The sequence below is a fragment of the Tachyglossus aculeatus genome, chromosome 16 (assembly GCF_015852505.1).
Source record: "Tachyglossus aculeatus isolate mTacAcu1 chromosome 16, mTacAcu1.pri, whole genome shotgun sequence".
NCBI classification, from domain to species: Eukaryota; Metazoa; Chordata; class Mammalia; order Monotremata; family Tachyglossidae; genus Tachyglossus; species Tachyglossus aculeatus.
In genome coordinates, this window is record NC_052081.1 from 1850367 (window position 1) to 1877431 (window position 27065).

At 49.4% G+C, this 27065-nt stretch overlaps 1 protein-coding gene across 1 annotated transcript in view; it reads left to right on the plus strand.

The window, feature by feature from the left end:
- Nucleotides 1–3691: 3691 nt before the first annotated feature.
- Nucleotides 3692–27065, plus strand: part of HGD (homogentisate 1,2-dioxygenase) — a 28222-nt gene continuing 4848 nt past the window's right edge. Inside the window, exons 1-11 of the mRNA XM_038758674.1 lie at nt 3692–3940; nt 7956–8027; nt 8649–8737; nt 11907–12012; nt 12959–13018; nt 15576–15667; nt 17285–17319; nt 18698–18777; nt 19445–19544; nt 21285–21409; nt 23564–23668. Coding sequence (XP_038614602.1) covers nt 3926–3940; nt 7956–8027; nt 8649–8737; nt 11907–12012; nt 12959–13018; nt 15576–15667; nt 17285–17319; nt 18698–18777; nt 19445–19544; nt 21285–21409; nt 23564–23668 — 879 coding nt within the window. The 5' untranslated portion in view covers nt 3692–3925. The remainder of the gene's footprint in view (nt 3941–7955; nt 8028–8648; nt 8738–11906; nt 12013–12958; nt 13019–15575; nt 15668–17284; nt 17320–18697; nt 18778–19444; nt 19545–21284; nt 21410–23563; nt 23669–27065) is intronic.

Genomic DNA, 27065 nt, shown 5'->3' on the forward strand with positions numbered 1-27065 from the left:
CCAACGGTGGGCTCACAGTGTTATCAGTAGTTTCCCTCCGAGGACGTTGAGCCCCAGAGAGGTTTAGAACGGTGCTTTGCACATAGTAAGCGCTTAACAAATGCCATTATTATTATTATTATTAAGTAGGTTGCCCAAGGTCACACCTGGGCCTTCCATGCCCCCTCTTACCTCACCTGGCTACTCTTCTGCTTCAACCCAGCCCGCACACTTTGCTCCTCTAATGCCAATACTGTACCTCGGTGGCGTCTCTCTCACATCATCATCATCATCAATCGTATTTATTGAGCGCTTACTATGTGCAGAGCACTGTACTAAGCGCTTGGGAAGTACAAATTGGCAACATATAGAGACAGTCCCTACCCAACAGTGGGCTCACAGTCTAAAAGGGGGAGACAGAGAACAAAACCAAACATACTAAGAAAATAAAATAAATAGAATAGATATGTACAAATAAAATAAATAAATAAAACAGTCCTCTCCCTTGCTCTGCGTGGGCCCCTCAGCGGCCTACAGAGAGGCAGAGCCTGGGCCGACTTGTGGTTTTTTCACGGCATTTGTTAAGCGCTTAATATGCGCCGGGCCCTGTAGTGAGCACCGCGGTAGAGACAAGCTAATCGAATAGGACACCGTCCGTAATAATAATAATGATATTTGTTAAAGCGCTTCCTTATGTGCCAAGCCGTGTTCTAAGTGCCAGGGTAGATACAAGGTAATAATAATCATAATAATGGCATTTATTAAGCGCTTACTATGTGCAAAGCACTGTTCCAAGCGCTGAAGAGGTCACAAAGTGATCAGGTTGTCCCACGGGGGGGCTCACAGTCTTCATCCCCATTCTACAGCCGCCCTCTCGCCCGTGTCCTGGCTCTGGCCTGGGACACCCTCCCTCCTCCTATCCCACAGAAAATTCCTCTGCCCACCTTCAAAGCCCGTTTGAAAGCCCGTCTCCTCCGAGTGGCCTTCCCCAATTAAGGCCCTCCTTTCCCCTTCCTCACACCCTTCTCCATCGCCCTGGCTCACTCCCTTTATTCCTTCCCCCTTCCATCCCCACACCACTTACGTCCGTATCCGTTAATTTCATTTCTTTATATTAACGTCCATCTCCCCACTCTAGACGATAAGCTCATTGCGGGCAGGGAATGTGTCCGTTATATCGTCCTTTTGACCTCTCCCAAGCGCTTGTACAATGCTCTGCACGCAGTAAGCGCTCAGTAAATAAAATTGATTGACTGACTCCCCATTTAAAGCCCTGGTCTCCTAAATAATAATAACAATGGCATTTATTAAGCGCTTACTATGTGCAAAGCACTGTTCTAAGCACTGGGGAGGTTACCAGGTGATCAGGTGGCCCCATAGGGGGCTCACAGTCTTAAGCGCTTAGAACAGTGCTTTGCACATAGTAAGCGCTTAACAAATACCATCATTATTATTATTAATCCCATTTTACAGATGAGGGAACTGAGGCACAGAGAAGTTAAGTGACTTGCCCAAATAATAATACTTTAATAATAACTGCGAAGTTACAACTGAGAAGGAGAGAGGAGGGCCCCCGGCAGTTATTTAGTAACTATGGTATTTGTTAAGCGCTTACTATGTGCCAGGCACTGTACTAAGCGCTGGGGTGGATTCAAGCCATCGTATCGGACACAGTCCCTGTCCCCTGCGGGGCTCACAGCCTCAATCCTCATTTTACCGATGAGATAACCGAGCGTAGAGAAGTGAAATAGAGCATAGAGAAGCAGCGTGGCTCAGTGGAAAGAGCCCGGGCTTTGGAGTCAGAGGTCGTGGGTTCGAATCCCGGCTCCGCCACACGTCTGCTGTGTGACCTTGGGCAAGTCACTTCACTTCTCGGAGCCTCAGTTCCCTCATCTGTAAAACGGGGGTGATGACTGTGAGCCCCACACGGGACATCCTGATCACCTTGTATCTCCCCAGCGCTTAGAACAGCGCTTTGCACATAGTAAGCGCTTAACAAATGTCATAATAATAATAATGATAATAAGTGATTTGCCTAAGGTCACACAGCAGACAAACCTCAGAGCCGGGATTAGAACCTATGACCCCCGGGCCTCTGCCCTATCTGTTACGCCATGCCTCCGTGGGTTGTCTGGAGATAAAGGTAGATGAGGGGGATTGTGCCGGCTCCGGAGACCGGGATCTGGGAAAGGATTGTGGTGGGGGTGGGTGGACGGGGGGGGTCGGGATCCGGGCCTGGGGCCTCTTCTTTCTGCCCGGACCTTTTCTTCATCTGCTGTTCCCTGGGCATGTTTCCCGGGGCTCGGAAATGCGCTTAGAGCGGTGCATGGCACATAGTAAGCGCTTAATAAATGCCATCATTATTATTATTATTATTCTCTGGGCCTCCGTTCCCTCATCTGTCAAATGGGGATGAAGACTGGGAGACAAGCTGATCACCTTGTAACCTCCCCAGCGCTTAGAACGGTGCTTGGCACATAGTAAGCACTTAATAAATGCCATCATTATTATTATTATTATTCTCTGGGCCTCTGTTCCCTCATCTGTCAAATGGGGATGAAGACTGGGAGACAACCTGATCACCTTGTAACCTCCCCAGCGCTTAGAACGGTGCTTGGCACATAGTAAGTGCTTAATAAATGCCATCATCATCATTATAATTATTATTATTATTATTCTCTGGGCCTCCGTTCCCTCATCTGTCAAATGGGGATGAAGACTGGGAGACAACCTCATCACCTTGTAACCTCCCCAGCGCTTAGAACGGTGCTTAGCACATAGTAAGCGCTTAATAAATGCCATTATTATTATTATTCTCTGGGCCTCCGTTCCCTCATCTGTCGAATGGGGATGAAGACTGGGAGACAACCTGATCACCTTGTAACCTTCCCAGCGCTTAGAACGGTGCTTGGCACATAGTAAGCGCTTAATAAATGCCATTATTATTATTATTATTATTATTCTCTGGGCCACCGTTCCCTCATCTGTCAAATATGGGAAGCAAGTGGCACAGTGGAAAGAGCCCGGGCTTTGGAGTCCGAGGTCATGGGTTCAAATCCCAGCTCCACCAATTGTCAGCTGTGTGACTTTGGGCAAGTCACTTCACTTCTCTGTGCCTCCGCTACCTCATCTATAAAATGGGGATTAAGACCGTGAGTCCCCCGGGGGACAACCTGATCACCTTGTAACCTCCCCAGCGCTTCGAACAGTGCTTTGCACGTAGTAAGCGCTTAATAAATGCCATCGTTACTCTTCTAGGCTGTGAGCCCACTGTTGGGTAGGGACCGTCTCTATATGTTTCCGACTTGTGCTTCCCAAGAGCTTAGTACAGTGCTCTGCACACAGTAAGCGCTCAATAAATACGATTGATTGATTGATTGAACGAATGTGGGTTCACCTCTGCCCCAATGAGGATCTGGTTTTTCCACACAAAATCAGCCCCAGGCAACATGTCCTGCTGCAGTTTCAGTACTCCGACTGGCTTTTCTCTTCCTCCACAGAAATCCTCAAAACCCCGCAAATGCTCCCCTCCTCTCCCCCCCCGCCACTCCCCTCCCGCCGTCCTACCAAAGAGCCGCTTCAGCTCTGTTTTTTACTCTTTTCGGGTCAACGGCTCCCATCAAAAGGACCTGAGGGATGGGTTATCTTGGGTCCACAGGACCCTGGGAGGGGAAGAGAGATGGGGATCTGAATTTAATCCAAAACAGACAGTGCTGTGTAAACAAGTGGCCATCAGGAAGGGTGGACTTTCTCACCTGCTGGATGGGCAGTTTGGAAATCCCTCCCGGCGGTGAGGCCGTGTCCTACGGCTTGGGAAGGAGAGGCCGAGGAGGAGAAAGAAGAGGGAACCCCGCAGCTTGGAGAGGCCGGAAGAGGCTCGGGTGGAGCTCGGTCCTTCGGGAAGGAGAGAATCGGGGAAGGGGTCACCCCCTGAGGAAGAAGCAGAATGGCTGGACTGAAGGTACAAGAGCGTTTTTAGACTGTGAACCCACTGTTGGGTAGGGACTGTCTCTAGATGTTGCCAACTTGTACTTCCTAAGCGCTTAGTACAGTGCTCTGCACACAGCGCTCAATAAAAATGATTGATTGATTGATTGATTGACTTGGTGTCGGGGAGCGGGTCTGTGCCAGATGGATGAGCCTGGGCCTGGGGAAATGGGGAGAGAAGTAATAACAATAATGATGGCATTTATTGAGCGCTTACTCTGTGCAAAGCACTGTTCTAAGCCCGGGGGAGGTTTACAGGGTGATCAGGTTGTCCCCCGGGGGGCTCACAGTCTTCATCCCCGTTTTCCAGATGAGGGAACTGAGGCCCAGAGAAGTGAAGTGACTTGTCCAAAGTCACACAGCTGACAAGTGGCTAAGCTGGGTTCCCATTTCATGGCCCTGATTTTATGTTTCCTTTCTGATTCCCTTCCTTCTAGACTGTGAGCCCCTTGTTGGGTAGGGACCGTCTCTATATGTTCCCAACTTGGACTTCCCAAGTGCTTAGTCCAGTGCTCTGCACACAGTAAGCGCTCAATAAATACGATTGAATGAATGAATGAAGTGGGGGAGCCGGGGTTTGAACCCAGGACCTCTGACTCCAAAGCCCGGGCTCTTTCCGCTGAGCCACGCTGCTTCTCTAGTAAGTGGTAGTGATGGTGATAAGTGCCTACTTTGTGCGCTTGACGCTGGACTGAACGCTGGGAAACATTTTAGGGGTGGGAATTAAACAGAGTCCCTGACCCTTGGGAGGTTCACACCCCAGAGTGTGTGTGTGTGTCTGTGTGCTTTCCAGTTCATCCATTTTTTTTAATGGCATTTGTCCCCCGGGGGGCTCAAAATATTCATCCCCGTTTTCCAGATGAGGGAACTGAGGCCCAGAGAAGTGAAGTGCACTTACCGTGCACCAATCAATCAATCAATCAATCAATCGTATTTATTGAGTGCTCACTGTGTGCAGAGCACTGGACTAAGCGCTTGGGAAGTCCAAGTTGGCAACATATAGAGACAGTCAATCAATCAATCAATCAATCGTATTTATTGAGCGCTCACTGTGTGCAGAGCACTGGACTAAGCGCTTGGGAAGTCCAAGTTGGCAACATATAGAGACAGTCCCTACCCAACGGTGGGCTCACAGTCTAAAAGGGGGAGACAGAGAACAAAACCAAACATACTAACAAAATAAAATAAATAGAATAGATATGTACAAGTAAAATAAATAGAGTAATAAATATGTACAAACATATATACATATATACAGGTGCTGGGGGGAAGGGAAGGAGGTAAGATGGGGGGGGATGGAGAGGGGGACACCAGGCACTGTACTAAGCGCTGCTATACTATCAATCAATCAATCAATTGTATTTATTGAGCGCTTACTGTGTGCAGAGCACTGTGCTAAGCGCTTGGGAAGTACAAGTTGGCAACATCTAGAGACAGTCCCTACCCAACAGTGGGCTCACAGTCTAGACCATCTTCTAGACTGTCAGCTCATTGTGGTCAGGGAACCTGTCTACCAACTCTGTTATCCTCTCCCAAGCGCTTAGTCCAGTGCTCTGCACACAGTAAGCGCTCAATAAATACGATTGAACGAATAGTAAATGCTCAGTAAAAACCACTGCTTGATTGATCCTAAAACCTCAGCAGTCAGATTTTGCTGATGTAGACATTCCTCAGTGAGTCCTGCCAACTTCTCTGTCTGCCGGGAAGGGGTTAGGGTGTAGCCCAGCCAGCCAATCTGATCGGGCTGCTTCTGCCTAGAGAAGCTGCGTGGATTATTGGCTTGGAGTCAGAAGGTCACGGGTTCTAATTCTGCCTCCACCACTTGTCTGCTGTGTGACCTCAGGCAAGCTACTTCGCTTCTCTGAGCCTCAGTCACCTCATCTGGAAAATGGGGATTGAGACTGTGAGCCCCACCTGGGCCAGGGGACTCTGTCCAACCCAATTGGTTGGTATCCACCCCAGCGCTTAGTATAATAATAATAATAATGGTATTTATTAAGAACTTACTAGGTACAAAGCACTGTTCTAAGCGCTGGGGAGGTTACAGGGTGATCAGGTTGTCCCACCGGGGAGCTCATAGTCTTAATCCCCATTTTACAGATGAGGGAACTGAGGCACACAGACGTGAAGTGACTTGCCCAGAGAAGCTGCGTGGTTTATTGGCTTGGAGTCAGAAGGTCACGGGTTCTAATTCTGGCTCCACCACTTGTCGGCTGTGTGACCTCAGGCAAGCTACTTCGCTTCTCTGAGCCTCAGTCCCCTCATCTGGAAAATGGGGATTGAGACTGTGAGCCCCACCTGGGCCAGGGGACTCTGTCCAACCCAATTGGCTGGTATCCACCCCAGCGCTTAGTATAATAATAATGATAATGGCATTTATTAAGAACTTACTAGGTACAAAGCACTGTTCTAAGCACTAGGGAGGTTACAGGGTGATCAGGTTGTCCCACCGGGGAGCTCATAGTCTTAATCCCCATTTTACAGATGAGGTAACTGAGGCACACAGACGTGAAGTGACTTGCCCAGAGAAGCTGCGTGGTTTATTGGCTTGGAGTCAGAAGGTCACGGGTTCTAATTCTGCCTCCACCACTTGTCGGCTGTGTGACCTCAGGCAAGCTACTTCGCTTCTCTGAGCCTCAGTCCCCTCATCTGGAAAATGGGGATTGAGACTGTGAGCCCCACCTGGGCCAGGGGACCCTGTCCAACCCAATTGGCTTGTATCCACCCCAGCGCTTAGTATAATAATAACGGCATTTTTTAAACACTTACTAGGTACAAAGCACTGTTCTAAGCGCTGGGGAGGTTACAAGGTGATCAGGTTGTCCCACGGGGGGGCTCATAGTCTTAAGCCCCATTTTACAGATGAGGTAACTGAGGCACACAGACGTGAAGTGACTTCCCCAAAGTCACACAGCTGACAGTGGCGGAGCCGGGATTTGAACCCATGACCTCTGATTCCAAAGCCCGGGCTCTTTCCACTGAGCCACGCTGCTTCTCTGTATAGTATACTGCCTGGCACATCATCATCATCATCAATCGTATTTATTGAGCGCTTACTATGTGCAGAGCACTGTACTAAGCGCTTGGGAAGTACAAATTGGCAACACATAGAGATAGTAAGTAAGCTCTTAACAAAAACATAAGCTTTTAACACATAGTAAGCTCTTAACAAAAACCATAATTATTATTATTACTAGCTCTATTGTACTATCCCAAGCACTTAGTACAGCACTTTACTCCCAGCATGTGATCAATTATTATTATCATCGCTACTGTATCAGCACTTAGAACAGTGCTTGGCACATAGTAAGCGCTTAACAAATACCATCATTATTATTATTATTTGTCACGTGCTTACATAAGCCAAGCACTGTGCTAAGCACTGGAAAGACCTAGGGGAAAGATCCCGAGGCTGGGAGTCAGGAGGCCTGGGTTCCAGCTCTGCCCTGTCCTGCTGGGTGACCTTGGGCAAGTCGCTGAACCTCTCTGGGCCTCGGTGTCCTCCTCTGTAAAATGGGAAGAAGTTCCCCGTCTCCTTCCCTCTTTGACTTGGGAGTCCCGTGGGGGACGGGGACTGTGTCCGATCTGAGTCTCTTGGATCTGCCCTAGCGTTTGGCACAGTGCTCAACCCAGAGCAAGCGCTGAATCGATTCATCATCATCATCATCATCAATCGTATTTATTGAGCGCTTACTGTGTGCAGAGCACTGTACTAAGCGCTTGGGAAGTCCAAGTTGGCAACATATAGAGACGGTCCCTACCCAACAGTGGGCTCACAGTCTAAAAGGGGGAGACAGAGAACAAAACGAAACATACTAACAAAATAAAATAAATAGAATAGATATGTCCAAGTAAAATAAATAAATAAATAGAGTAACAAATATGTACAAACATATATACATATATACAGATTCCTTCTCCCCGCCCTCCCAGTCCCTGGCAGCTTCTCCAAGAGGGCCCGTTAATTCTGTGTTTTCCTTGTTTTGCAGTACATGTCCGGGTTTGGGAACGAGTTCACATCCGAGGATCCCCGCTGTCCCGGAGCTCTGCCGGAGGGTCAGGTATGGGAAGCCCGGAACGGCGGGTTTGCCGGCTCTCTGGGATACGGGGGTCGCTCCCCTCGGGATAATAATAATAATAATGATGTTGGTATTTGTTAAGCACTTACTATGTGCAAAGCACTATTCTAAGCACTGGGGGGAACACAAGGAGATGAGGTTGTCCCATGTGGGGTTCACAGTCTTAATCCCCATTTTACAGATGAGGGAACTCAGGCACAGAGAAGTGAAGTGACTTGCCCAAGGTCACACAGCAGACATGTGGGGGAGTCGGGATTCGAACCCATGACCTCTGACTCCAAAGCCCGGGCTCTTTCCACTGCGCCACGCTGCTCCTCTAATGCAATAGTACAATATTGTTGTATTCTTATACCCTCCCAAGTGCTTCGTACAGTGTCCGCACCCAATAAATATAATTGAATGAACGAATGATGGCAACTTCTAGACTGTGAGCCCACTGTTGGGTAGGGACTGTCTCTAGATGTTGCCAACTGGTAATTCCCAAGCGCTTAGTCCAGTGCTCTGCACACAGTAAGCGCTCAATAAATACGATTGATTGATTGATTGATTGATTGAATCAGCCCCTTCGCATCTGCTCCATCACTTGTCTTTCCTATATCACAGAATAGCCCTCAGGTGTGTCCCTACGGCCTGTACGCCGAGCAGCTGTCGGGGTCGGCGTTCACTTGCCCCCGGAGCTCCAACAAGAGAAGGTGGGTGTCCCCCAGCTCTTCCTGCTGCCCATCATTCCCCATCCCAACTCTCCTCCCCTCCTGGTTCGGCAAGAAGGTTCGGCAGCCGGGACCGAGGCTTCCAGGGATCGGTTACGTTGGGAAGGCATGGTGTGGGATCGCTCACTTTGGATCACCAGTTGGGCAGGTTTTCCGTAGATGGTCAGGGCATGGAGCTGCCCCTTCTAGACTGTGAGCCAGTTGTGGGGTAGGGACCGTCTCTATCTGTTGCCCACTTGTACTTCCCAAGCGCTTAGTACAGTGCTCTGCACACAGTAAGCGCTCAATAAGTACAATTGACTGAATGAATGAATGCCCAGGTGGGCCGGAGGGACCGGGAGGGTCAGGGCCCCACGGGCCAGACAGGCACAGGCCCAGAGTAGGCGAGGGTGTGCAAAGCCTGGGTTCTTTCCCACTGAGCCACAATATATATTATGCTATATCAATCAATCAATCGTATTTATTGAGCGCTTACTGTGTGCAGAGCACTGTACTAAGCGCTTGGGAAGTACAAATAGGCAACATATAGAGACAGTCCCTACCCAACAGCGGGCTCACAGTCTAAAGGGGTGGAGGGGGAGTCTATATATGCTATATAATATATAGCATAAATTAATATATATATATAATATATAGCAGATATTTATATAATATATATTTTTTTCCCAAAGCGCTTTGCCATCCCAGCTAAGCACGTCCTTTAGTAATTAAGATGGCCGAACTGAACTTCTTGTACATATTTACTATTCTGTTTATTTTGTTAATAATCATTGTCAATCGTATTTATTGAGCGCTTACTGTGTGCAGAGCACTGTACTAAGCGCTTGGGAAGTACAGGTTGGCAACATCTAGAGACAGTCCCTACCCAACAGTGGCTCACAGTCTAAAAGTGGGGGGGGGGAGTCTATATATGCTTTATAATATATAGCATAAATTAATATATATATAATATATAGCAGATATTTATATAATATATATATTTTTCCCAAAGCGCTTTGCCATCCCAGCTAAGCACGTCCTTTAGTAATTAAGATGGCTGAACTGAACTTCTTGTACATATTTACTATTCTATTTATTTTGTTAATAATCATTGTATTTATTGAGCGCTTACTGTGCACAGAGCACTGTATTAAGCGCTTGGGAAGTACAAGTTGGCAACATATAGAGACAGTCCCTACCCAACAGTGGGCTCACAGTCTAAAAGGGGGTGGGGGGAGTCTATATATGCTATATAATATATAGCATAAATTAATATATATATAATATATAGCAGATATTTATATAATATATATTTTTTTCCCAAAGCGCTTTGCCATCCCAGCTAAGCACGTCCTTTAGTAATTAAGATGGCCGAACTGAACTTCTTGTACATATTTACTATTCTATTTATTTTGTTAATAATGTGCATCTAGCTTTATTTTTATTTATTCTGACGACCTGACACCTGTCCACATGTTTGGTTTTGTCTGTCCCCCCGCTTCTAGACCGTGAGCCCGTTGCTGGGTAGGGGCCGTCTCTCTATGTTGCCAACTTGTACTCCCCAAGCGCTTCGTCCAGTGCTCTGCACACAGTAAGCGCTCAATAAATACGATTGAATGAATGAACGAATGAGGGTGGAGGTGACAGAGCCAGGAAGGGGGTGAGCAGGAGGAGCACGGAATCGCCAATCCCTGGATCAGAGGCATCCTCCGGCTCCAAACCCACAGAGATAAAGTACTTCTCCGCCCACTTGGCATTTATTGCATGGAATTTGTTCCCAGAGAAAGGCGTGTGGGCTGAAAATACCAGCAGGTTCATGAGAGGTGGGGTAAAATTGCAGACTAGAGATCTCTCTGCTTAGAGGGAGAGTGAGGAATGCAAAAAGGAAGAGTTGAGGGGTTGGGTGGTCTGGTGGGAGAGTCAGCGGCGGGGAGGGGAGAGTAAGGGGTATTGGATGGTCCAGGCTGGGCTCCTGCGGGGGTAAAGTGAGAGAAGGGGAAAGGAGAGTCAGGGTTAATAATAATTAATAATAATGATGGTATTTGTTAAGCGCTTACTATGTGCTAAGCACTGTTCTAAGCACTGGGGTAGATACAGGGTAATCAGGTTGTCCCACATGGGGCTCACAGTCCTAATCCCCATTTTCCAGATGAGGACACTGAGGCACAGAGAAATGAAGCGACTCGCCCAAAGTCACACAGCAGACAATAATAATAATTTCGGTATTTGTTAAGCGCTGACTATGTGCAAAGCGCGGTTCTAAGCGCTGGGGAGGTTACAAGGTGATCGGGTTGTCCCACGGGGGGCTCACAGTCTTCATCCCCATTTTCCAGATGAGGACACTGAGGCACAGAGAAGTGAAGCGACTCGCCCAAGGTCACACAGCGGACAATAATAATAATTTTGGTATTTGTTAAGCGCTGACTATGTGCAAAGCGCGGCTCTAAGCGCTGGGGAGGTTACAAGGTGATCGGGTTGTCCCACGGGGGGCTCACAGTCTTCATCCCCATTTTCCAGATGAGGGAACTGAGGCACAGAGAAATGAAGCGACTCACCCAAGGTCACACAGCGGACAATAATAATAATTTTGGTATTTGTTAAGCGCTGACTATGTGCAAAGCGCGGTTCTAAGCGCTGGGGAGGTTACAAGGTGATCGGGTTGTCCCACGGGGGGCTCCCAGTCTTCATCCCCATTTTCCAGATGAGGGAACTGAGGCCCGGTGAAGTGACTTGCCCAAAGTCACCCAGCTGCCAAGCGGCAGAGGAGGGATTAGAACCCACGACCTCTGACTCCCAAGGCCGGGCTCTTGCTGCTCCTCCGTCCATGCTGAGTTGAGGAGCAGGTGTCAGAGCCCTGATGGGGAAGGGAGAGTCGGGGGGGGGGGGGGGGTCGCTCAGTCCACCCCTAACGATGAAGGCGGGTGTCCAGGAGGATGACCAGCGGCCGGTCCCTCCGGAAAGCCAACGATTCATCCTCCGGGTGCCGGCCGGAAGCTCGACCTCTGACCTCTTCTAGGCTGTGAGCTCGCTGGTGGGTAGGGACTGTCCCTATATGTTGCCAACTTGGACTTCCCAAGCGCTTAGTCCAGTGCTCTGCACCCAGTGAGCGCTCAATAAATACGATTGATTGATTGATTGATTGATTGATGTCTGGCCTCTCTCTGCCCCCCAGCTGGCTCTACAGAATCCTCCCTTCCGTCTGCCACAAGCCCTTCGAGCCCGCCGACCAGGGCCACCTGACGCACCGCTGGGATGAGGTCGGCCCCGACCCCAACCAGGTAACCGGGCCCCGGCCCCACAGCCCGACAACTGGACACCCCAGGATCATCATCATCATCATCATCAATCGTATTTATTGAGCGCTTACTGTGTGCAGAGCACTGGACTAAGCGCTTGGGAAGTCCAAGTTGGCAACATCTAGAGACAGTCCCTACCCAACAGTGGGCTCAGTCTAAAAGGGGAAGACAGAGAGCAAAACCAAACATACTAACAAAATAAAATGAATAGAATAGATATGTACGAGTAAAATAAATATAAATAAATAGAGTAATAAATATGTACAAACATATATACATATATACAGGTACTGTGGGGAAGGGAAGGAGGTAAGATGAGGGGGATGGAGGGGGGGTGAGGGGGAGAGGAAGGAAGGGGCTCAGTCTGGGAAGGCCTCATCATCATCATCATCATCAATCGTATTTATTGAGCGCTTACTGTGTGCAGAGCACTGGACTAAGCGCTTGGGAAGTCCAAGTTGGCAACATATAGAGACAGTCCCTACCCAACAGTGGGCTCACAGTCTAAAAGGGGGAGACAGACAACAAAACCAAACATCTTATACTTCACATCTCTGAGCCTCAGTTACCTCATCTGTAAAATGGGGATTAAGACTGTGAGCCCCATGTGGGACAACCTGATCACTTTGTATCCCCCCCAAGCGCTTAGAACAGTGCTTTGCACATAGTAAGCGCTTAACAAATGCCAACATTATTATTATTATTAAAAGGGGGAGACAGGGGGTTGGGGGGGGGGACAGCTGAGGGACCTGTTTCCGCGGTGATGGGGGTGTCCTCTCACCACCCTCCTCCTCTGTCCCTCTCTGGGGAGAAGAGCAAAGCGACCAAGGCCAGGCAGGGCAGGGTGATCGTCGCCTTGCCTAGCCGGGGTGGGAAGGAAGCATCTGCGGGGGTGGGAAATCTCACCCTCCACCTTATTTCCTTTCAGCTCCGATGGAACCCGTTTGAGATCCCGAAGGTCTCTCAGAAGAAGGTGGATTTTGTGGCTGTAAGTTAACAAATCGTGTTTTGGGGGCACTTTCTGTGTGCAGGGCACTGTACTAAGCTCTTGGGGGGTGGGGGTACCATAGAACAATAAAACAGGCCCCGTCACTGCCCACAGTAAATTTACAGTCTAGAGGGAGAGGCAGGGCCAGGTTGGGGTCTCTGGCACGGACCCCTCCCCGTATTGAGGGGCAGGATGAGCCCCCTCTTCACAGGAACCAGCTGGGGTTCATTCATTTATTCATCCAGTCGTATTTATTGAGCGCTTACTGTGTGCAGAGCGCTGGACTAAGCGCTTGGGAAGTCCAAGTCGGCAACATATACAGACGGTCCCTACCCAACAGCGGGCTCACAGTCTAGAAGGGGGAGACAGACCAAAAAACAAAACATATTAACCAAATAAAATAAATAGAATAGTAAATAGAATAGTTCATAGTCTGAGCTGTTTCCCAGGAAGTATTGGTGACCATTCATTCACTCATTCGATCGTATTTATTGAGCGCTGTGTGCAGAGCACTGGACTAAGCGCTTGGGAAGTCCAAGTTGGCAACACATAGAGATGGTCCCTACCCAACAGCAGGCTCACAGTCTAGAAGGGGGAGACAGACAACAAAACAAAACATATTAACCAAATAAAATAAATAGAATAGTAAATAGAATAGTTCATAGTCTGAGCTGTTTCCCAGGAAGTATTGGTGACCATTCATTCACTCATTCGATCGTATTTATTGAGCGCTTACTGTGTGCACAGCACTGTACTAAGCGCTTGGGAAGTCCAAGTCGGCAACATATAGAGACGGTCCCTACCCAACAACGGGCTCACAGTCTAGAAGGGGGAGACAGACAACAACACAAAACATATTAACAAAATAAAATAAATAGAATAGTAAATAGAATAGTTAGAGAGGGGGACACGGACAACAAAATAGGGGAATAGGGGGAATAGGGGGAGATGGACAACAAAAAAAAAACATGTGGACAGGAGTCAAGTCGTCAGAACAAATAGCTTTATGAAGACTCTGGAGGCGGGACTGGTGAGCGTAATCATCATCATCAGTGGCGTTTACTGACGCTCACCGTGCGCAGAGCATTGTGCTGAGCGCTTAGGAGAGTCCAGTACACCAGAGGAGAACAACTCCTTCAGTTAACCCAGCATACACGCTTCTCCACAGCGCTGCCACCTTCGTGATCTCGGTTGGTCCTCACAACATTCCTGGGAGGAGGGGAAAGGCAGGAATTCATTCCATTCAATCATATTTATCGAGCGCTTACTGTGTGCGGAGCACTGGACTAGGCACCTGGGAAGTACAAGTCGGCAACAGTTAGAGACGGTCCCTACCCAACAACGGGCTCACAGTCTAGACGGGGGAGACAGACAACAAAACAAAACATGTAGACGGGTGTCAAAATCGTCAGAACAAATAGAATTAAAGCTGTATGCACATCATTAACAAAATAAATAGAATAGTAAATATGTACAAGGAAAATAAATAGAGTAATATTGGACAGATGAGAAAACCGGGGCCAGAGGAATAAAGTGAGGTCCCTTGGAAGGCCTGGGAGTTGAACTGGGGTCCTCTGACTCCCAGCCCTATGTTCAATAATAATAATAATAATAATGGCATTTATTAAGTGCTTACTATGTGCAAAGCACTGTTCCAAGAGCTGGGGAGGTTACAGGGTGATCAGGTTGTCCCATGTGGGGCTCACAATCTTCATCCCCATTTTCCAGATGAGGGAACTGAGGCGCAGAGAAGTGAAGTGACTTGCCCAAAATCACACAGCTGACAATTGGCGGAGCCAAGATTTGAACCCTTGACCTCTGACTCCAAAGCCCGGGCTCTTTCCACTGACAAATTGCTTCTCAGTCCACTTGATCACGTCCTTCTAGACTGTGAGCCCGTTGTTGGGTAGGGACCGTCTCTATATGTTGCCAACTTGTATTTCCCAAGTGCTTAGTCCAGTGCTGTGCACACAGTAGCGCTCAATAAATACGATTGAGTGAATGAATGAATGAATGAACTTAGGGTGAAAGCAGACAACCAGGATGCGAAGCAACCCCGCCTTGGTGGCTTGGGGACAATCAGAATGGTTGCCCTGGTAGCTGCCTCCAGAACCCCCAGCTGCCTCATTCATTCAATCAATTGTATTTATTGAGCGCTTACTGTGTGCAGAGCACTGGACTAAGCGCCTCATCAGGGCCCATCAAACAGGGCTCAGTCCGGTGCCCAACACAGAGCCCAACGAATAGCGCTCGGCCCAGTCAGCACCCAACAACGAGCCGGAGGGGACGGACGGGCCTCTGAGCCGGGAGAGAATCGATAGGATCTGGGTCCAATCAATCAATCAATCGTATTTATTGAGCGCTTACTGTGTGCAGAGCACTGTACTAAGCGCTTGGGAAGTCCAAGTTGGCAACATCTAGAGACAGTCCAGGCCGTGGGATAACTTCCATCCCGCGGTAGCTGCTCCCTGGGACCCCCGTCCCCGGGCCGGGGGAGGGAACGGGTTGGGGGGGTGGTCCGATTAAGGCCCGGGCCCGGTGGGCCGCTTCTCCTCAGGGGCTGCACACCTTGTGTGGAGCCGGTGACATCAAGTCCAACTCCGGGATTGCAATCCACATCTTCACCTGCAACTCCTCCATGGGGGACAAGTAAGTGGCCGCCCCCCGATCCCTCCCGGTTGACCCGGCCGCACCCGCGCTGACCCCAAGGGGGGCCGTTCGGGCCGGACTTGGCGTCCAAGGTGGCAGCCGGGCCCCGATCCCTCCAGGCGTCCCGGCAGCCGGGCTGGGTCTGATGATAGTAATAATAAAAATAATAATGGTATTTGTTAAGCGCTTACTATGTGCCAAGCACCGTCCTAAGCGCTGGGGTAGATACGAGGAAAGCAGGTTGTCCCATGTGGAACTCATCCTCTTCACCCCCATTTTCCAGATGAGGGAACTAAGGCCCAGAGAAGTGAAGGGATTTGCCCAGAGTCCCACAGCAGACAAGCGGCAGGGCTGGGATTAGAACTCACGACCTCCGACTCCCAATCCCGGGCTCTTTCCATAAGCGCTGGGGCGGGCCCCGCTCCCTCCAGGTGTCCCGGCAGCCGGGCTGGGTGGACCTGGGTCTGATGATAGTAATAATAAAAATAATAATGGTATTTGTTAAGCGCTTACTATGTGCCAAGCACCGTCCTAAGCGCTGGGGTAGATACGAGGAAAGCAGGTTGTCCCACTTGGAGCTCATAGTCTTCATCCCCGTTTTCCAGATGAGGAAACTGAGGCCCAGAGAAGTGAAGGGACTTGCCCAGAGTCCCACAGCAGACAAGCGGCAGAGCTGGGATTAGAACTCACGACCTCCGACTCCCAATCCCGGGCTCTTTCCATAAGCGCTGGGGCGGGCCCCGCTCCCTCCAGGCGTCCCGGCAGCCGGGCTGGGTGGACCTGGGTCTGATGATAGTAATAATAAAAATAATAATGGTATTTGCTAAGCGCTTACGATGTGCCAAGCACCGTTCTAAGCGCTGGGGTAGATACAAGGAAAGCAGGTTGTCCCACTTGGAGCTCATAGTCTTCATCCCCGTTTTCCAGATGAGGAAACTGAGGCCCAGAGAAGTGAAGGGACTTGCCCAGAGTCCCACAGCAGACAAGCGGCAGGGCGGGGATTAGAACCCACGACCTCTGACTCCCAATCCCGGGCTCTTTCCATAAGCACTGGGGCGGGCCCCGCTCCCTCCAGGCGTCCTGGCAGCCGGGCTGGGTGGACCTGGGTCTGATGATAGTAATAATAAAAATAATAATGGTATTTGTTAAGTGCTTACTATGTGCCAAGCACCATCCTAAGCGCTGGGGTAGATACAAGTAAAGCAGGTTGTCCCACGTGGAGCTCATCCTCTTCACCCCCATTTTCCAGATGAGGGAACTGAGGCCCAGAGAAGTGAAGGGACTTGCCCAGAATCCCACAGCGGACAAGCGGCAGGGCCGGGATTAGAACCCACGACCTCCGACTCCCAATCCCGGGCTCTTTCCGTAAGCGCTGGGGTAGATACAAAGTTATCGATTTGGACACAGCCCCTGCCCCGCACGGGGCTCACAGTCTAGACAGGAGGGAGTGGGATCGAATCCCCGTTTTACAGAGGAGGAAACTGAGGCACAGAGCAGCGACTCGCCCAAGGTCACACAGCGGACAAGCGGTGGAGCTCTGTTGGGTCAGGTGACCCCTCACAAGGGGTAGCGTGGGGATTCAACCTTTCAGAAGTGACTGTCTCTTTTCTTCCGCAGATGTTTCTACAACTCCGATGGAGATTTCCTGATTGGTGAGTTTGGGAGACGATTTCCCCTTTCGCGGTTATCACTCTCCCCAAAGCTCCGCTTAGTACAGCGCTCTGCACACAGTAAGCGCTCAATAAATACGATTGATTGATTGATTGATTGATGGAGAGGGGGATGAGGGGGGATGCCATTCTGGGGGTTCTCCGGGGGAGGTTGAGCCCAGCCTCCAGGAGATAGTAAAGCCCCCCGTTACTGTCATCTGGTAGGGACCGTCTCTATATGTTGCCAACTTGTAATAATAATAATAATGGCATTTATTAAGCGCTTACTATGTGCAAAGCACTGTTCTAAGCGCTGGGGAGCTTACAAGGTGATTGGGTTGTCCCACGGGGGGCTCACAGTCTTAACCCCCATTTTACAGATGATTAAGGTTTTCGAGGACTCTAGATTGTAAGGTAATAATAATTTGGCACTTAAATACCATAGTTATTATTAATAATATAATAATCAATCAATCGATCGTATTTATTGAGCGCTTACGGTGTGCAGAGCACTGGACTAAGCGCTTGGGAAGCACAAGTTGGCAACATATAGGGACGGTCCCTACCCAACAGTGGGCTCACAGTCTAGAAATGCCATAATAATAACGGCATTTGTTAAGTGCTTACTTTGTGCCAGGCATGAGGGTGGATACAAGCAAATTGAGTTGGGCACAGTCCAATTACAATCTCAATCCATTTTACAGATAATAATAATAATACTTTTTTATAATAGCATTTATTAAGCGCTTACTATGTGCAAAGCACTGCTCTAAGCGCTGGGGAGGTCACAAGGTGATCAGGTCGTCCCACGGGGGGCTCACACTCTTCATTCCCGTTTTACAGATGAGGGAACTGAGGCCCAGAGAAGTGAAGTGACTTGCCCAAAGTCACCCAGCTGACAATTGGCGGAGCCGGGATTTGAACCCGTAACCTCTGACTCCAAAGCCCAGGCTCTTTTCCACTGAGCCACGCCGCTTCTCATACTTGTACTTCCCAAGCGCTCTGCTGCACACAGTAAGCGCGTGGCTCAGTGGAAAGAGCCCGGGCTTTGGAGTCAGGGGTCATGGGTTCGAATCCCAGCTCTGCTACATGCCTGCTGGGTGACCTTGGGCAAGTCACTTCACTTCTCTGAGCCTCAGTTCCCTCATCTGTGAAACGGGGATGAAGACTGTGAGCCCCACGGGGGACAACCTGATCACCTTGTATCCCCCCAGCGCTTTGAACAGTGCTTTGCACATAGTAAGCGCTTAACAAATGCCATCATTATTATTATTATTGATTGATTGATCGATCTGGGGGTGCCATATCCCGGCCCCACGTGGGCCCCGCTTTCTCCTCCGGCCCCGGCCCACGAGGCTCTCTCCCGCCATTTCCTCCGTAGTGCCGCAGCAGGGTGAACTGCTTATTTACACCGAGTTTGGGAAGATCCTGGTGGAGCCCAAGGAAATCTGTGTGATTCAGGTAAGTGGGCCTTGTGCCCGCTCCCCTCGCCAGCTGAAGAACGACCCCCGCGCCTATCCCCCCGCTCCTACCCGGCTAGGCCCAGGGGTTGACAAGAACCCCAAAGGAAAGACGTGTCCGTCCAACGGGACGTTCCTCCTTGGGCCCTGCCCCCGGGGCCAGGGAAAACTCCGGCTCTTAATAATAATAATAATAATAATAATAATAATAATAATAATAATAATAATAATAATAATAATGGCATTTGTTAAGCACATACTATGTGCCAAGCACTGTTCTAAGCACTGGGGGGGTACAAGGTAATCGGGTTGTCCCACATCATCATCATCATCATCAATCGTATTTATTGAGCGCTTACTGTGTGCACAGCACTGGACTAAGCGCTTGGGAAGTACAAGCTGGCAACATATAGAGACAGTCATCATCATCATCAATCGTATTTATTGAGCGCTTACTATGTGCAGAGCACTGTACTAAGCGCTTGGGAAGTCCAAATTGGCAACATCTAGAGACAGTCCCTACCCAACAGTGGGCTCACAGTCTAAAAGGGGGAGGCAGAGAACAAAACCAAACATACTAACAAAATAAAATAAACAGAATAGATAGGTACAAGTAGAATAAATAAATAAATACGGTTGAATGAACGAATGGCTGATTTCCTTTCCAGAGAGGCATGCGCTTCAGCGTGGACGTGTCCCAGGAGACCAGGGGCTACATCCTGGAGGTCTACGGGATCCACTTCGAGCTGCCCGACTTGGGACCCATCGGTAAGGATTTCCCGCCGCTTCCCCTCTGGGGGAGGAGAAATACCATGGATCGACTGGAAAACTCCATGTGGTCAGCCCCAGGGGCCAGGGGGCTCACCTTCAGAAATGCTGCCTCAGTTTCTTCCCGGAGGAATGAAGAGATCCCGGCTCCCGTCCTTGGAAGGATCCCGAGAGGAGGAGCCTCCCAAGGGTTCTTTAGTTAGGGAATCGCTTCCCCTCCCTGAGTGAAGATACTTCACCTCGGTCGGCTTGAGCGGTGACAAATAATAATAATTGTGGTATTTGTTAATAATAATAATAATAAGAAGAATTATGATGGCATTTGTTAAGCGCTTACTATGTGCAAAGCACTGTTCTAAGCGCTGGGGGAGGTACAAGGTGATCAGGTTGTCCCACATGGGGCTTACGGTTTTGTCATCATCATCATCAATCGTATTTATTGAGCCCTTACTGTGTGCAGAGCACTGTACTAAGCGCTTGGGCAGTACAAAGTCAGCTGTGTGACTTTGGGCAAGTCACTTCACTTCTCTGGGCCTCAGCGACCTCATCTGTAAAATGGGGATTAAGACAGCCCCGCCGTGGGACAACCTGATCACTCTGTAACCTCCCCAGGGCTTAGAACAGTGCTTTGCACCTAGTAAGTGCTTAATAAGTGCCATCGTTATTATTATTATTGTTAATCCCCATTTAACCGATGAGGTCACTGAGGCCCAGAGAAGTGAATCAATCAGTCGTATTTATTGAGCGCTTACTGTGTGCAGAGCACTGTACTAAGCGCTTGGGAAGTACAAGTCGGGAACATATAGAGACGGTCCCTACACAACAGTGGGCTCACAGTCTAGAAGGGGGAGACAGAGAACAAAACCAAACATATTAACAAAATAAAATAAATAGAATAGATATGTACAAGTAAGATAAATAAATAAATAGAGTAATAAATATATACAAACATATATACATGTGCTGTGGGGAAGGGAAGGAGGTACGATGTGGGGGATGGAGAAGGGGACGAGGGGGAGAGGAAGGAAGGGGCTCAGTCTGGGAAGGCCTCCTGGAGGAGTGAAGTGTCTTGCCCAAATAATAATAATAATAATAATAATAATGGCATTTTTAAGCGCTTACTATGTGCAAAGCACTGTTCTAAGCGCCGGGGAGGTTACAAGGTGATCAGGTTGTTCCCAAGTCACACAGCTGATAAGTGGCGGAGCGGGATGAGAACCCACGGCCCCCGACTCCCAAGCCCGGGCTCTCGCCACTGAGCCACGCTGTACTACGTGCCAGGCACTGTACTGAGCGCTGGGGCGGATACGGGCAAATCGGGTCGGATTTGCTACACGGGGCTCAGAGTCTCGATCCCGATTTTAGTTCGCTGAGGCCCGGAGATGTGAAGCGACCTGCCCAGGGTCACACGGCAGACAAGTGGCGGAGCTGGGATTAGAACCCAGGACCTCCCGACTCCCGGGCTCCGTCCATTATGCCGTGCTGCTTTTCCGTCTTCAATCAATCAATCAATCGTATTTATTGAGCGCTTACTGTGTGCAGAGCACTGGACTAAGCACTTGGGAAGTCCAAGTTGGCAACATCTAGGGACGGTCCCGACCCAACAGCGGGCTCACAGTCTAAAAGGGGGAGACGGAGAACAAAACCAAACATACTAACAGAATAAAATAAATAAAATAGATAGGTACAAGTAAAATAAATGAATAGAGTGATAAATATGTACAAACAATCTTCCTCCAGGTGCCAACGGGCTGGCCAACCCCCGGGACTTCCTGGTGCCCGTGGCCTGGTACGAAGATCGCCAAGTGTCCGGCGGCTACACGGTGCTCAACAAATACCAGGGCCGCCTCTTTGCGTCCAAGCAGGTCCGTGACTCGGTTGGGCTCCCCGGGTGGGCAAGCGAGCCGAGAGGAGAGCGAGCCCGCCGCGGGGTAGGGACCGTCTCTCTGTGTTGCCGACTCGTCCTTCCCCAGCGCTTAGCACAGCGCTCTGCACACCGTAAGCGCTCAATAAATACGATTGAAGGAATGAGAGGGTGAAGGAATCATCATCATCAATCGTATTTATTGAGCGCTTACTCAATAAAGGAATGAGAGGGCTCCATTTGAAGGCACAGTCAATGGGGTTATTTTTTTAAATCATCCTCAATCATCAACCGCGTTTATTAAATACGAAATTTAAATCGTATTTAAATCGTATTTAAATGGCACCGTGGTTTCTAACGTTGGGGTTTTTAAATGTTTAAGGCGTTTAACGTTATGGTATTTCACGGTATTTTTTCAGTGGGGTTTGTTAAGCGCTTACGACCCGGCCCTGCCAGTTGTTAGCTGTGTGACTTGGGGCAAGTCACTTAATAAATAATAAATAATAATGGCATTTGTTAAGCGCTTACTATGTGCAAAGCACTGTTCTTAGCACTTTTCTCAGTCAGTCGTATTTATTGAGCGCTTACTGTGTGCAGAGCACTGTACTAGGCGCTTGGGAAGTACAAGTTGGCAACATAGAACTTCTCTGTTCCTCAGTGACCTCATCTGGAAAATGGGGATAAAGACCGTGAGCCCCCCGTGGGACAACCTGATCACCTTGTAACCTCCCCAGCGCTTAGAACAGTGCTTTGCACATAGTAAGCGCCTAATAAACACCATCATTACTACGTGCCAGGCACTCTACTAAGCTCTTGGTAAGGGAAGCAGCGTGGCTCAGTGGAAAGAGCCCGGGCTTTGGAGTCAGAGGTCGTGGGTTCCAATCCCGGCTCTGCCAATTGTCAGCTGGGTGACTTTGGGGAAGTCACTTCACTTCTCTGGGCCTCAGTTCCCTCATCTATAAAATGGGGATGAAGACTGTGAGCCCCCCGTGGGACAGCCTGATCACTTTGTAACCTCCCCAGCGCTTAGAACAGTGCTTTGCACATAGTAAGCGCTTAATAAATGCCATTATCATTATTATTATTATTAAATAAGGTCCCTGCCCCACATGGGGCACGCAGTCTTCATCCCCATTTTACAGATCACATAGCAGAGGCCCAGAGACGTGAAGTGACTTACCCAAGGTCGCTCAACAGACAAGCGACGGAGCCAGGATTAGAACCCAGGTCCTTGTAACTCTAAGGCCTGTGCTGTCTCCACTAGGCCATGCTGCGTCCCTGTTGTTCAGCGCTTACTTTCATTCAATCGTATTTATTGAGCGCTTACTGTGTGCAGGGCACTGTACTAAGCGCTTGGGCAGTCCAAGTTGGCAACATCTAGAGACGGTCCCGACCCAACAGCGGGCTCACAGTCTAGAAGGGGGGGGCTCACTGTGCACCACGCACTGTAGAGAAGCAGCGTGGCTCAGTGGAAAGAGCCCGGGCATGGGTTCGAATCCCAGCTCTGCCACATCATAATAATAATAACGATGGCATTTATTAAGCGCTTACTATGTGCAAAGCACTGTTCTAAGCGCTGGGGAGGTTACAAGGTGATGAGGTTGTCCCACGTGGGGCTCCCAGTCTTCATCCCCATTTCACAGATGAGGGAACTGAGGCCCAGAGAAGTGAAGTGACTTGCCCAAAGTCACCCAGCTGACAAGTGGCGGAGCCGGGATTTGAACCCATGACCTCTGACTCCAAAGCCCGGGATCTTTCCCACTGAGCCACGCTGCTTCTCATGTCCGCTGTGTGACCTTGGGCAAGTCACTTCACTTCTCTGAGCCTCAGTTCCCTCATCTGTAAAACGGGGATGAAGACTGTGAGCCCCACGTGGGACAACCTGATCGCCTTGTATTCCCCCAGGCGCTTAGAACAGTGCTTTGCACATAGTAAGCGCTTAACAAATGCCATCATTATTATTATTACTGAGCGCAGGGGTAGATAGAAGACGGTGAGGATGGGGAGGGAGGGCTGCCGGCTCCGTCCCCGGGTGTGCTGACCGCACCCGGACACCCGGCGAAATTCCCAACGGGCTCCTCCGTCCGGAGCCGGGCCGGGAGGGATGACTTCTCCTCCTCCCGGCGGGCCTGCCTTCCTTTTCTCTCGACAACAGGCGTCCTCCCCCTTCAATGTGGTGGCCTGGCACGGAAACTACACGCCCTACAAGTACGGCCTGGACCGCTTCATGGTCATCAACAGCGTGTCCTTCGACCACGCGGTGAGCCCCCGAGGGCGAGGGGACGGGGAGGGACCCCCGGCACGGAGACGACGTCTCAATCAACCAATCAATCAATCAATCAATCAATCAATCGTATTTATTGAGCGCTTACTGTGTGCAGAGCACTGTACTAAGCGCTTGGGAAGCACAAGTTGGCAACATATAGAGCCTCCACTCTGTTGACCTCATTGCCTCCTCTGCCCATCCGCCAAGCTCGCTCTCTTCCTCCCTTCAAGGCCCTGCTGAGAGCTCACCTCCTCCAGGAGGCCTTCCCACACTGAGCCCCTTCCTTCCTCTCCCCCTCGTCCCCCTCTCCATCCCCCCATCTTACCTCCTTCCCTTCCCCACAGCACCTGTATAGATGTATATATGTTTGTACATATTTATTACTCTATTTATTTTACTTGTACATATCTATTCTATTTATTTTATTTTGTTAGTATGTTGGGTTTTGTTCTCTGTCTCCCCCTTTTAGACTGTGAGCCCACTGTTGGGTAGGGACCGTCTCTATATGTTGCCAATTTGTACTTCCCAAGCGCTTAGTCCAGTGCTCTGCACATAGTAAGCACTCAATAAATACGATTGATGATGATGATGATTGTGGACAGGGAATATGTCTGTTTATTGTTGCATTTTACTCTCCGAAGCACGTAGGGCAATGCTGTGCACACGGTAAGCGCTCAGTAAATACAATTGGAATGAATCAGTGAATGTCGTAGAATGAGGTTGCTCTGGGTTTTGGTTATTCTAAGCTGACGCCCCAATCCGTCTCGCTAGATCTACTATTTGACATCTCTGGCCTCCAAAACATCCCCCTTCATCATCATCATCATCAATCGTATTTATTGAGCGCTTACTGTGTGCAGAGCACTGTACTAAGCGCTTGGGAAGTACAAATTGGCAACATCTAGAGACAGTCCCTACCCAACAGTGGGCTCACAGTCTAAAAGGGGGAGACAGAGAACAAAACCCAACATACTAACAAAATAAAATAAATAGAATAGATATGTACAAGTAAAATAAATAGAGTAATAAATATGTACAAACATATATCCATATATCCAGGTGCTGTGGGGAAGGGAAGGAGGTAAGATGGGGGGATGGAAAGAGGGACGAGGGGGAGAGGAAGGAAGGGGCTCAGTCTGGGAAGGCCTACTGGAGGAGGTGAGCTCTCAGCAGGGCCTCAGCAGGGCCCCCTTCTCGACTGTGAGCCCACTGTTGGGTAGGGACCGTCTCTATATGTTGCCAACTTGCACTTCCCAAGCGCTCAGTACAGTGCTCTGCACACAGTAAGCGCTCAATAAATACGATTGATTGATTGATTGATTGATGATTGACCGCGGCAACTTTTGCCCTGGGAAGATGTCCCCCCCCACCACCCCTTTTCTTCCTCCTAGTCCCCTTCCTCCTCCTCCTCCTCACCCTCCTCCTCCACCTCTTCTTATCTTGCTGTGAGCCCACTGTTGGGTAGGGACCGTCTCTATATGTTGCCAACTTGGACTTCCCAAGCGCTTAGTCCAGTGCTCTGCACACAGTAAGCGCTCAATAAATACGATTGATTGATTGACCGCGGCAACTTTTGCCCTGGGAAGACGTCCCCCCCACCACCCCTTTTCTTCCTTCTAGTCCCCTTCCTCCTCCTCCTCCTCCTCACCCTCCTCCTCCACCTCTTCTTATCTGGCTGTGAGCCCACTATTGGGTAGGGACCGTCTCTATATGTTGCCAACTTGTCCTTCCCAAGCGCTTAGTCCAGTGCTCTGCACACAGTAAGCGCTCAATAAATACGATTGATGATGATGAAGGCCGCAGGGTTCAACCACTCAGTCGATCGATCAATCAGTCAATCGTATTCATTGAGCGCTTACTGTGTGCAGAGCACTGGACTAAGCGCTTGGGAAGGACAAGCTGGCAACATATAGAGACAGTCATCATCATCATCGATCATATTTATTGAGCGCTTACTATGTGCAGAGCACTGTACGAAGCGCTTGGGAAGTACAAGTTGGCAACATATAGAGACAGTCCCTACCCAACAGCGGGCTCACAGTCTAGAAGGGGGAGACAGACAACAAGACCAAACAGACTAACAAAATAAAATAAATAGAATAGATAGGTACAAGTAAAATAAAGAAATAAATAGAGTAATAAATATGTACAAACATATATCCAGGTGCTGTGGGGAAGGGAAGGAGGTAAGATGGGGGGGATGGAGAGGGGGATGAGGGGGAGATCGTATTTAATAACGACGATGGCATTCGTTCTGCGCTTACTAGGTGCCGAGCGCTGTTCGAAGCGCCGGGGGAGATAAAAGGTCATCAGGTTGTCCCAGGTGGGGCTCACAATCTCCATCCCAGCGGGGCTCAGTGGAAAAGAGCCCGGGCTTTGGAGTCAGAGGTCGTGGGTTCAAATCCCGGCTCTGCCGGTTGTCAGCTGGGTGACTTTGGGCAAGTCACTTCATTCATTCAATCGTATTTATTGAGCGCTTACTGTGTGCAGAGCACTGGACTAAGCGCTTGGGAAGTACAAGTTGGCAACATATAGAGACGGTCCCTACCCAACAGCGGGTTCTCTGGGCCTCAGTGACCTCAGCTGGAGAATGGGGATTAAGACCGTGAGCCCCCTGTGGGACAACCCGATCGCCTTGTATCCCCCCCAGCGCTTAGAACAGTGCTTTGCACATAGTAAGCGCTTAATAAATGCCATTATTATTACCCCAGCTCCGCCACTTGTCTACTGTATGACCTTGGGAAAGTCACTTCACTTCTCTGAGCCTCAGTTACCTCATCTGTAAAATGGCGATTAAGACTGGGAGCCCCCCGTGGGACAACCCGATCACCTTGTAACCTCCCCAGCGCTTAGAACAGTGCTTTACACATAGTAAGCGCTTAATAAATGCCATTATTATTATCCCAGCTCTGCCATATGTCTACTGTATGACCTTGGGAAAGTCACTTCACTTCTCTGAGCCTCAGTTACCTCATCTGTAAAATGGCGATTAAGACTGGGAGCCCCCCGTGGGACAACCCGATGACCTTGTAACCTCCCCAGCGCTTAGAACGGTGTTTTGCACATAGTAAGCGCTTAATAAATGCCATTATTATTACCCCAGCTCTGCCACATGTCTGCCGTGTGACCCTGGGCAAGTCACTTCACTTCTCTGAGCCTCAGTTACCTCATCTGTAACATGTAACTTGTACCTATCTATTCTATTTATTTTATTTTGTTAGTATGTTTGGTTTTGTTCTCTGTCTCCCCCTTTCAGACTGTGAGCCCAATGTCGGGTAGGGACTGTCTCTAGATGTTGCCAACTTGTACTTCCCAAGCGCTTAGTCCAGTGCTCTGCACATAGTAAGCGCTCAATAAATACGATTGATGATGATGATGATGTAACTTGTAC